General features: G+C 36.0%; 1 protein-coding gene across 1 annotated transcript; it reads left to right on the plus strand.

Moving 5' to 3' along the window:
• Positions 1–354: 354 nt before the first annotated feature.
• Positions 355–735, plus strand: LOC135272565 (large ribosomal subunit protein eL31-like). Its single transcript, XM_064370986.1, has one exon. The coding sequence runs from the start codon at positions 364–366 to the stop codon at positions 733–735; it is 372 nt and encodes a 123-aa protein (XP_064227056.1). The 5' UTR covers positions 355–363.
• The last annotated feature ends 12475 nt before the right edge of the window (positions 736–13210 follow it).

Here is a 13210-nt window from a genome sequence, read left to right on the forward strand (position 1 = left end):
TTCTTATTTATCTTTTGTGTTACGGCTACATTGAGGATTTAAGCTGGATCTGTTCCAAAATATGTTTCAGGTGTTCAGACTGATGATGTCACCCACATAACCAAGCAAAAAGACAAAGCTTTGTTATTCATATAATGAGACATTCTGGGAGACACAAGACAGACTTTCCAAGCTGATCCAAAAATAAGTAAGCGCACATAGAAACAAAACTAATTTGGGATTTTTGTGGAGTTTAGGAGGTGGGGACTTCCCTCAGCAACAAAGCAGAGAGCACCAGCGCTTTTCTATCAGCTTGCTCAGAAGGGACCAAGAGAGATAAAGCTTAAACGCTGTCAGCGTACTTTCCAACTTGGACCCAGCGGAATGGCTCCCGCAAAGAAGGGTGGCGAGAAGAAAAGGGGGCGCTCTGCCATCAACGAGGTGGTGACCCGAGAATACACCATCAACAAGCGCATCCATGGAGTGGGCTTCAAGAAGCGTGCCCCTCGGGCACTCAAAGAGGTTCGGAAATTTGCCACGAAGGAGATGGGAACTCCAAACGTGTGCATCGATACCAGGCTCGCCAAAGCTGTCTGGGGCAAAGGAATAAGGAATGTCCCATACCGAATCTGTGTGCGGTTGTCCAGAAAACGTAATGAGGATGAAGAGTCACCAAACAAGCTCTATACTTTGGTTACCTACGTACCTGTTACCACTTTCAAAAATCTACAGACAGTCAATGTGGATGAGAAGTAATCACTGATCATCAAATACATCAAATAAAGTTATAAAATTGCCTTAAAATATTAATTAAAAAAAAAGCTGTCAGCGACGGCCAGGCATGGTGGTTCACACCTGTAATCCCAGCACTGTGGGAGTCCGAGGCAGGCAGATCACGAGGTCAGAAGTTCAAAACTAGCCTGGCCAACATGGTGAAACCCTGTCTCTACTAAAAACAAAATTAGCTGGGCATGGTGGCATGCGCCTGTAGTGCCAGCTATTAGGGAGGCTGAGGCAGAAGAATTGCTTGAACTCAAGAGATGGAGTTTGTAGTGAGCCCATATTGGGCCACTGCACTCCAGCCTGGGGGACAGAGTGAGACTCTGTCTCAAAAAAAAAAAAAACTGTCAGTACCAAAACATCAAAAATTTTTGTCCTTTTATATATTCCAGAGAAATTCTTGCACACATGACTTTGGACATACACATAAGAATTTTCATAACAGAAATAATACTATTGTTGGTTTTATATATGCTGGCAAAAGATAAACAGATAAATTGTAGTTATATAATCGTATAATGGAATAATACACAGCAGAACAATAAATGGACCAGTTATAATCAGCTGTAAGTAAACCTCTAAAATATCAAGTAATAAAAAAACTCATATTCCACATGCAAGTTTTGAATCTGGTAGTTAAAACATAACACATAAGCTCATACAAAGTTTTGGGACACATATCTGGGTGTTAAGATGTAAAGAAAATCAAGGTCCTCTTCAAAACAAAATTGAATATCATGGTTAATTCTATTGGTCAGGGAGGGCAACACAGAAAAGGTGAAATGGGTTTTCTGGGGAATTGATATCCAAGAGTAGTCTTTTAACTAACATCATCAACATCCCCTGCAGAAGCACCTGGAAGAATCACAGGCTTCGCTCCAGATTCCTGAACCTGAATCTATATCTAAAGAAAAAGCTCCCCATGTACAATAAAAGTCTGAGAAGCAACAGCTTTAAGTATTAATTTGGTTAATTTTTTAACCTACATATTGCATATATTAGTGTTCGTTTTATAAATATTTGAAATTATGTATATGTCTCTTTATGTTTCTTTTGGGAATATCACTACTTCAATCACATACCTGTTAGTTGCTTTATTTTTATTATTTGAGTTTACAAATCGTGGCACCAATCTTTAACCAATTTATCTACATCTTTTAAGACTATAAACCAAAAATAAAATTAAGAGGACCCACCATAACCATCTAAATGAATCCCCTCCTTGGCCAGGGCATTTAAAAATTTAACCTAAAAGAGAGGTTGGACACGACTCCTTATACCTCTGTAGCACTAACATCAACACAGACCTGAAATCTGTTAAGAAATGTTTGCAATCCACTCTCTCTGTGGCCAGCTACTTAGAGGTTTCATCAGCATGAAAAAACACCCTGGTCTCCACAATCCCTTATCTTAATCCAGACATTCTTTGCTACTGATAACTGTTTCAACCAATTGCCAATCAGAATATGTTTAAACCTACCTATGACCTGAAGCACCCCGGCCCCACTACTTTGATTTGTCCTGCCCTTTCAGACTGAACTAATGTAAATCTTATGTGGATTGATTGATGTATTATGGCTCCTTAAAATGTATAAAAGCAAGCTGTACCCCAACCACCTTGGGCACATGTTCTCAGGACCTCTTGAGGCTGTGCCAAGGGAGTGTCCTTAACCTTGGCAAAATAAACCTTCTAAATTGATTAAGACTTGTCTCAGACACTTTTGGTTTACAAGGCACATGTGGGGGTGTTTCCATATAACGGAAAAATACCATTGTTTCAAAAGTATTTCAACATCTAGTAATGAAGTTTTCAATAACAAATATGTTACTGGCACGTACCATTTTTAATGCAATTATTATTACATGCATTTATATTGCAAATCATTAAATCATATTTTTGTGCCTGTTTTCCTACTCAAGCATTTATTTCTAGATTATTTTATTTTATACTGTATTTATTAGTTCAGTCTTGCATTGCTATAAAGAAATACCTGAGACTGGGTAATTTATGAAAACAGAAATTGAATTGGCTTACAATTCTGTAGGCTGTGCAGGAAGTATGGCAGCATCTGCTTCCGGGGAGGCCTCAAGGAGTTTTCAATTACGTTGGAAAGAAAAGGGGGAGCCAGGCATCTCACATGGTAGGAGTCGGAGCAAAAAGTGGAGGTGAGGGGTGCTACACATTAAAAAATCAACAGATGTCGCAAGAACGCACTCACTGTTGTGAAGACAGAACCAAGAGGATGGCGCTAAATCATTCCTAATCCTTAATCCAACCACCTCCCAGCAGGCCCCACCCCAACACTGGGGACGACAATTTGACATGAGATTTGAGGGAAACACAGTTCCAAACCCTATCATATACTTCCTCACTTTTCATTAGAATACGATCTGTAGTTTAAAATAATGTTAAAGTCATGTAAGAATTAGAAGTGATAATGAATTATTTCATCATTCTGATGTCACTGCTACACTATAGACATTTGAGGAATTTCATTATTCCTAACAAACTTCTAAATATAACGTTCAGGTTTATTAAAATATGGCCACAACCTCCATTTCTGTTTTATTCTTCTGGTAGGGAGAAAAGTACACCGTATTCTGATTTAGATATTAAAATACCCGAACCTCTTCAAACTTCTTTGTTTCATTCCTAGATTATTTTTCATGTTACTCCCTCTCCATAGAATAATCCATTCCCCTGATTCTTACTTTCATTTTCTACTCAAAGACTAGCTTTTCTTATGCCTCTCTGGATACTTCCATTCAGAAATAAATTATCTTTTTATATGCTTTTACCAATAGTGTGATTAAATCTCTTTCAATACTTACATTGTGTCTGACATTACTGAATATGTGTTATTTCCCCTCAAATAAAATCCTTGGGAAAAGGAACCACATTTTACTCATTTTAATAACCTCATTATACCTACTGTGCCTTGTAAATTTTTAATAAATTTCAGCATAAATTTCTACTGATGGAATACCACAAATTTCTTATCTAATATAAGAAGCATAGACAATAAGAAATACATTGTTCTGTCTGGCATAGAACATTGGTTTACTTGGGCGTCTTATTTTAATATTTAGTTTCTACATAGAAGAAAACAAGACATCACTTCACTCAGTGTAGCTCAGTATTTAAGGGGAAAGTTTGTTTCTGTTTGTTGGTCAGTGTGTGTTTTTGTGTGTATGTGTGTGTGTGTGTGTCTGTGTTTGAAACAATGTCTCGCCCTGTCACCTAGGCTGGAGTGCAATGGCAAGATCTGGGCTCACTGCAACCTCCACTTCCTGGGTTCAAGCAATTCTTCTGCCTCAGCCTCACAGATGAGATTACAGGCAGGCACTACCTTGCCCAGCTAATTTTTTGTATCTTTAATAGAGACAGGATTTCACCATATTGACCAGGCTGGTCTGGAACTCCTGACCTCATGATCTGCCCCCCTCCACCTTCCAAAGTGCTGAGATTACAGGTGTGAGCCACTGCGCCCAGCCAAGACTCTTTATTCCATATTATGTGTCTGAGGGATGAGACACAATCCTTCTGGAGGCAAAATTTAGAACTTGCTATATTTATGCTGCTAGGTATTTTTTAAACATATAAAATGGAAAGGAATATTTAGAGAAACACCACACTTGGCTGATTACTATATTAATGGCCACTGCTTGAAATAAAGATGTTATTAATGAAAAATGCCATTTTAATTATGTCAACATGTTGCTTTTCAATTATATTCCACAGTCATTGTGATAAAGTGGAAAAAGAAAAGTGTGACCATAGAATTTATTCTTACTAAAGAACAGAAACCCTCAGGCTTAATATTAGCCTTGGTGCTCTCTTACCTCTCAGGGTTATGTTTTTCTCTTTGATTTAGTTATTGCATTTCATTTATATTCTGTTAGTTCATTTGTGGATTACAAAGATTTTCATTTAATTTTATCCATCATTTGTTAATTCTGATTGGGAAGAATCTTTCAAGCTACTATCCTTCTAGAAGTAAAAAGTGTGACTGTTAGTTTTTCGCCTGTGTATTTCCCAGTACTTAGCATGAGTAAAGTGCACAATAAACAACACGATAGACACAATATATGAATATCTGTATGGAAATCTGTCTGTGATTAAGCTTATAATCCTTGGTAATTCTTCAGTTCTCTGATGAAACCTTACACCTTTGTCTATATGTGATACCACAAGCGCTGTAAGATAAAATACTACTAAGACTTTTGAGACTTTGTCTATTCCTTCTCATAACTTCTAAAAGCACAGTACTTATTGAATAACAAAGACCCCTAAAAGCTTGTAACTATTCTGAACGAAGGAAAAAAGGTTTTTATGGGTTCTCAAGCCAGCACTTATAATTAGGATCTTTCCATTATGCAAGAAAAAAACGCAGGATTTCTAGACTTTACCTAGACGTGCTTCAAAGAGATAAGAGGGCAGAATAATTTCCACAACCGCTTGCCTTGAAGCAAAATTTCTAAGTCTGGCTTCTCATAACAACTAGCAAATTATGGACAGAAATACAAAAATAATAAGCTAAGTCAAAGGGTAATCTTTATCATCTTAAATAAAAAGAGTGCATGATTAACTTTTTAAGATTTATAATGCCAATTCTTGGCATGCTCTGCTCTTCTCATTTTGAATAATCGAGATATTACTGATGGATGATGTGAATCACATCTGGGATATAAATATATTGCTTATCATTATAAAAATTGTATTGTCCTTATTTAATATTTCATATATTTATAATTTTAACTTACTTAATAAAGTAATTTTTCTCAGAATATTTGGCAAAAGAAAAAAATGTGTATATTTACCACTCATGACAATTTTTAAGAAGTTTTTTTTTAAAAAATAAAGCTTTTGGCCTGAGGCTAACCAATGGCAAATTTCCAGATGAAAGGTGAAATAGTCTTCATTCTCAGAACATGGAAATTGTGATATAAAAAGAGATCTTTTTGCAACTGTAACTACACCTGTCACTGCACATGACAGATATAATGAGTGTGGTTCCCCCAGGTCCCAGGGAAAATGAAATAGAAACCTCAAGAGATCTTATCATTTATAAGAAACTTAAAAGGTTGACAGGTATTTTTATCAAATGTGTATAATTTTTCTATTCTCCACTATGATTGTTCATTCAGCATTGTTATCATTAATAGCAAACAAAAGTACTATAGAACCATGCAGTCCAACAGAAATAGAATGTGAACCACACAGTGAGTCATACAATGTGAACCATTGTATGTGAACCTCACAATGTGGGTCATGCGTGTAATTTTTAATTAAATGTATCTTCTTAAATTAGTTTCTTTAAGTTTAAATAAATTAAATTTTAAAATTAGTTTCAAAATTAAATAAATTACAATAGAGAAAACTTAGATTGGTTACATAGTAAAATAATATATTTAGATATGAAGAGTTAATATATATTATTAAAATTAAATATTAATTATATATTGCTTTATTTTTATGAGCTAAGACTTTGCAATTAGCGCATATTTTACACCACTTACAGCACATCTCCATTCAGTTAGCTGCATTCAATAGCCACATGTGGGTACTGGTTACTATTGCACAGTGTAGTCCTGGTGAATGCAGACTTTTATTCAGACTGAGCCATTGCAGTATGTGATCACTGAAATTATCCACAGTTTGCAGTTATAAGTACTCTGATAGAGATATGACAGCATAGTAAAAACACTCATGAATTTTTGAACTCAGTTTACCACGAATTTACATTTCAGTTCTAATATTTTCTATAAAGAATGTTGCAGATTTTACTTTAATAAATTATTCTTTAGATTCATTTCAAAAATGTGATGTTAACTAAGATTTATTATATAGAAACTTGAAAATCACATTTGATAACTTATATAAAATGTCCAGTGTAAGTTAATGACATACAACTAACATTATTAAATAAACAATAAATAAACATTAATAATTATTAAATAAATTATATTTCCCATACAAGGTTAATTATTTGCTAATATCACTACAGATTTTTTTGTCATTGTTTTGGGTGAAGCCATTTAAACAATAAAACCCTGAATACTAATAACAGGTAAAGAGCAGAGTGAATCTAACTTAAGAAGATAAAAAAAAAATCTTTATTAAGCCACACTCTTCTTGACTTCAGTACCTATGTAAATTGTAAAAGTAAATAAGCATAGATCAAGAATAATAAGCAAACATATTTTTCAAGATGACCATTTAATTACCTTCAATAATTTGATTATGACTTTTATAGAGAATTGTGTCATACATGCATACATAACACCAATAAATTTCAATTCTTTAAACATAAACTTTTTTCAAGCACTTTTCTTCAGGAATTTTTTTAAATAATAAGTTTTGAATATTTTAGATATAAAGATGAAATAATTGATTGGATGGATGATCCTTCAACACCTTTTCTAGATGTCTTATTTGATCACTAGGTAATTTATGTTTTAAATTAACCTAATTTATCAAAAGGAGTCATGTAAAGGACAGAGGAAAAAGTTTGTATTCCAAGTATTTTCAGAGAGAGAGATCAGTTGAGAAAATCTGGGAATGATTTTGTTTTATTTCCTCACTTTAGTGGACATCTTTTCTTCACTATAGTTTCTGTTTCAATACAGTTGGACTAAAGGGTTCAACTTATCTCAGAATGGTTTTATGAGTAGCCTAAAATACTCCTGTATTTGTTTAAATATAAGTGAGGGGGTATAACTCAAAGATTTGTCCAATTTGCTGCCCTCTTCCTGAACAACCTTGTAAATGAAATAAACCACATCCTAATGAATGACAACAAATAAAATTAACCAAAATTTCATATACACTTAATTTTGTGGTCAACCCTTTTACAGAATTAGACATGGGAGAAGAGTTAAAATACGTTCTAACTAGACAAGTGTGATAGAAGCAGGAGCCCTGGGTGACAAGCAAAGAAGGAAATCAGTAAACCTTCACTCATCATAATCTTACCCATTATTGCTCATAAACCTGCCTTTAAATAAAGGCATTGGAGACTCTGTGTCAAAACATATCATTCAAATAGTTAAAAGAAACTTCACCAATTCGAACAGGAAAGCCGTGCAATCATTTATAAATTTAAAAGAAAAAAAATGTGCTGCAAAGTTCCAAAGTCTTGATAAACACAGTGGAGACTGATTATTCTTGCCTTCATTAAAAGTATTCCAAATCAAAACAAGATGTGCCTTGGGAAACTATTCATTATTAGAGCCTTTATTTATTTTTCCCATTGGGAGGCTGTAGGGTGTTCTGTGAGGCAAAGAAAGATGGGGGTTTTCAGAGAGAAACATACAGCTATGGTTTTGATTTACTGCATAATACTTAGAAAACATTACATTTACGTCTTTAGAATTTCTTTTCTGTTTAATATATCTGAATAATGTCATCTTAGAACAATTAATATAGAAAAGGTATTATTTTTAAATATGAAATAAGCTATAGCAAGCCCAAAAATTTGATGATATTTAAAAGTACACCTATGTTATTAAGGAAGTAATGTTTTAGAAGCATGGTTGAAAAAACATATTTATGGAACTGCTAAACATATAATTAGGTAGAATTAAAATGGGGTACTTTGTTATGCACAAGCAAACATGGTCTTGATAAGGTGAGCTGAACAGATTTAATTTTGTTTCATGAACTTGTAAAAATAATCAATTAGTCCTGAACTTTCTTTTTTTTTTTTTGAGACGGAGTTTCGCTCTTGTTACCCAGGCTGAGGTGCAATGGCGCGATCTCGGCTCACCGCAACCTCCGCCTCCTGGGTTCAAACAATTCACCTGCCTCAGCCTCCCGAGTAGCTGGGACTGCAGGCGTGCGCCACCATGCCCAGCTAATTTTTGTATTTTTTAGTAGAGACGGGGTTTCACCTTGTTGACCAGGATGGTCTCGATATCTTGACCTCGTGATCCACCCGCCTCGGCCTCACAACTGCTGGGATTATAGGCGTGAGCCACCGCGCCCGGCCCTGAACTTTCTAATAAGCATACTTTATATTTGCTGAATAAAATAGAATTTGGAAAAGCTATAGGCTTAAATGATTTTTACCTGTTCGATTTGATTTGATTTATTATATCAGTGCTTAAATCTGCTTTTTGGTGTTTATATCACAAAAAAGATAATCATCATCCTAAACAGTGGTTTGATTGTTTTGACATTTGGGAATTGTGCCAGGCAGTATTGAAGGATATTAAAAAAAAAAAAATCCTTTATACACAGAAAAAAGAATAAAAGAAAATAAATAACAACAACAACAAAAATGATCTTTTCATATATTTAAAGTATAGGAGGGGTCCCCAATCCCCAGGCCACTAACCAGTATCAGTCCATGGCCTATTAGGGGCCAGCTGCACAGCAAGAGGTGAGCAGTTGGCTAACAAGCATTACTGTCTGAGCTCTGTCTCCCGTCACCTCAGCTGGGGCATTACATTCTCATGGGAGCACAAACTGTGTTGTGAACGGTGCATGCTAGGGATCGAGGTTGTGTGCTTTTTATGAGAATCTAACTAATGCCTGATGATCTGAGGTGCAACAGTTTCATCAGGAAACCGTACCCTCCTCCCAACCCCTGATCCCCACCCCCATCCCCCATCCATGGAAAAATTGTCATCTGTGAAACTGGTGTCTGGTGCCAAAAAGGCAAAAAGGCTAGGGGGACTGCTGAGGCACAGAACTATCACTTAATATTTGTAGCTCATATATTGGGATGACACATTATATCAAGGGATTGGATTCAGCTAGTTTTATACATAAGTTTGTGTGATAGTAATAATTACTACATTCAAATCAGATGATCATTGTTTTTGTTTTTATAACACATTGGATGCTCTAAACACCCATGGTCATATTTAGGAGTGCCCTGCTCTTTTCCCCTTTCAGGTCGCTCATGTCCTTCTCTGTCCTGTTTTCACACAGCTCCCACTAGCCACCTAAATAATCAGCTTATGTAAAGTGGAGATTATTGAACGTAATGTATCAGTCACCACTCAATTCAGTAAGAACTTGCTAAAACATAGTCATATCATCTTGGAACATGTAGGAGAATGGATTAATGTCAAAGATTTAGGAACCTCAGAGGTCAGGGGGAAGTCTTTAATAGAAGGTAGTGCCTGTGCTCTCTATTACATAATGCAAATACAAACTCCACAACTAGAAAACAGTTCTCCACTTTATTTTCCTTTTTAAAGAAATGTTCCAAAGTACATTGGAAATTGAATATATCTATTATTTTTATATAACTAAAAGGAAGCCCATGCAAGAAACAAGACACTCTTTTTTTTTTTTTTTGGAGACAGAGTCTTGCTCTGTCACCAGGTTAGAGTTTAGTGGCTCAATCGCGGCTCACTGCAACCTTCGCCTCCAGGGTTCAAGTAATTCTCCTGCCTCAGCCTCCTGAGTAGCTGTGACTACAGGTTCACCCCACCACACCCAGCTAATTTTTTGTATTTTAGTACAGATGGGGTTTCACCATGTTGGCCAGAATGGTCTCTATCTACTGGTCTCGTGATCCACCCTCCTCGGCCTCCCAAAGTGCTGGGATTACAGATGTGAGTCACTGTGCCTGACTGCCACAAGATACTCTTAAATTTAATTTGACTCATAAATTCTTTTGGTGTCATTGTCACAAACTAAAAGAGATGACAGAATGTATACATGGCACTTAAACATAATTCATTAAGGTTCAATCCCTCAGGTCCTCTACCTTGCTTCATAAAAGTTGCCTGTGATTCCCACATTGCTGAATTCAGTGGTCATTTATTGCTCCTCCTCCTGCTTGTCCTGCCAGCAACATCTGACAATGTCTCACTCTTCTCCTCACACTTTCTTCACTGAGGTTCCGTTTCCAGTAAGTCTCCGTTCTCTTAAGTTCCCTTGTGTTTCTCTACTTGTTAATTTCCACTTTTCTTTCCTGGCTTTTCCTTTTATTCCCAAAGATTAGGTCCACATCCTGTTTTCTCAATCTCTGCACTAATTCCCTTGAAAATCCGTTTGTTCTACGCCTTTTGATGCCATCTATGGGATAACTCTCACATGTTTAACTCCAAGCACATCTTGTTCCCAAATTCTAAACTCATATCCAGCAGCATTCTTGATTTCTCCATCTTGGCTGTCTAATAGATTAAACAAACAAACAATTTCCTAACTGCACTCCTGTTCTTCCCAATTTATTCTACCCATTATCTTACACTCATTGATGACAATCACATTCCAGTTGCTCAAGCTAACAATCTGGCAGAATCTTCCTTGACCCTTCTTACAGCCCATCTTCTACCTGCTAGGATATCTCTTATGTAATGCCTGGAATCCAAGCATTTCTCACCACATTTACTGCAGTCAGCTTCCTCTGCTTTGCCCTCATCTGTTGCTTGGATTACTGTCATAACCTCCATCTGTGCTAATTGCTTCTGCCCTTTCCTTTCTCCAGCCTACTTGCAAGACAGCAGCCAGAATGCTCTTTTTAAAACAATCACTAAATACAGAATTCCTCTGCTTTCAATCCTTGGGAATAACCTCCCATTCACTGTGTGCAAAAGCTGATTTCTTAACACTAGTCAGCAAGGCCCATGAGCTCTCTTCCCACTACTGCTCTGGACTTATCCTATTTCACCTCCAACTGAGATCATTCAGGCCCAACATGCATTGGCCTCCTCATTCATTCTCGAATATTCCAGGCATGATTCACCTTAGCACCTTTAAGTTGGCTTTTCTAGCTATCTAGTATGTTATTCCCCAAGGTATTTGTGTAAGGAAACTTCACACTTTTTTAAGATTTGCAGAGAAGTCATCTTCTTAGTGAAGACAATTTTATCCACTGTGTGAAATGTCTAACTATACCTGCCTTCAGCACTCCCGACCCCTTCAACTTGCCTGTATTTTTCTTTTCACCAAATGATTTGTCACCTTCCAATACACAAATAACTTACTTATATATTGTTTTTTTTATTTACTGTTTAACTTATCTCCATGTCAGCTGGAGTCTTTGTTTGGTTCACTACTATACCATCTCATGTGCTTTGTACAATAATTAGCACATGGCACTTACAATAAATAATTAATTATTGATAAATATATGATAAAATATAAATGTAAAATAATGAGTGAAAGTCAAATTACCTATTTTTAATTTTCTTCACTTAAATGCATTTTAGTCATATTTTGTTGAATTTGATTTGTATTAGAATGCAGAATGTATTAGGATTCTCCAGAGAATTTATTTATTTATTGGAAGGAATTGACTCATGCAGTGATGAATCTGGACTCAGCAAGCTGGAGGCCCAGGAGTGGCACTGGTGTAGTTCCAGTTTCCATCTGATGGCTTGAGAACTAAGAATGCCAATGAGATAGTTCCAGTCTGAGAAGTCAACAGCCTTGAGAACGAGGAGGATCCAGCATTTCTACTTGAGTCTGAAGGCAGGAAAACAAATCAATGTCTCAGCATGAAGATAGATAGGGAGAAGAAATTGTCTTCCTCAGACTGTTCCATGCAGGCATTCAACTGATTGGATGAGGCCCACCCACATTAGGGAGGGCCATCTGCTGAATCTACTGATTCAAATGCTAATCTCATCCAGAAGCTCCCGGATAGTCACACCCAGAATAATATTTAATCAAATACTGGGGCATATCCTGGTCCAAGGTGACACATAGAATTTACAATTACATCGAGCTTTAAACATGGCCATGGCTGCCTCTCTTTTCCTTAGCAGCCTTTCTTCAGAGGCTCACACTCATTCCTCCCATTGTTATCATTCCATAGAGTTATAAATAACAGTTATGGAATGCTTGAATAATAATTGAGAATACACAGACCTATGTGCTGCTTGATTGTATTTTCTGTAACAACAACAACAAAAAAGGCTAGCTGAAGTAGTTGATACTTACCAAATGAGACTCTAGTTTTCTTTAGCCACTTGTTCTGGTGTCTCAAAATCCCACTAACCCCGAGTTAAGACCACTGAGCTTCTTCTGTTAAAACATAAAAAATAAAAATAAAAGTTCACCCAAACTGTTTTATCTGTAACTTATCAATAGCAATATTTAAATAAAAATGAATCCAAATACAAATAAACTACAAAGAGTCATTATAGTCTAGTTACTACCGTTCCATATGATTACAAGTGTTAACTGACTAGGTGACAGGTACTAAAAGAATAAGTCATTTCTTCAATGATCGGTTAATAAGCGAATTGAATAAACTGATAACATAAAAGAATAAAAGAGTGTTGTTTTTTGATACCCTGTAAACTTGCCTATGAGTTGTCTGGAAAGTCAGTGAATTATTTTCACCATGATATGGATTTCTTAGATAATGCTTGCTTACTTACAAAATAAATATTTTTAAAATATGTGATTGTTACGATTGATGCAATAAACAATTGGCAAATGAGTACACACTTCTGTAATATCTGTAAACTTCTCAAAAATTTT

Source organism: Aotus nancymaae, unplaced genomic scaffold (genome assembly GCF_030222135.1).
Source record: "Aotus nancymaae isolate 86718 unplaced genomic scaffold, 86718_ANA_hifiasm-v0.15.2.pri h1tg000115l, whole genome shotgun sequence".
Classification (NCBI taxonomy): domain Eukaryota; kingdom Metazoa; phylum Chordata; class Mammalia; order Primates; family Aotidae; genus Aotus; species Aotus nancymaae.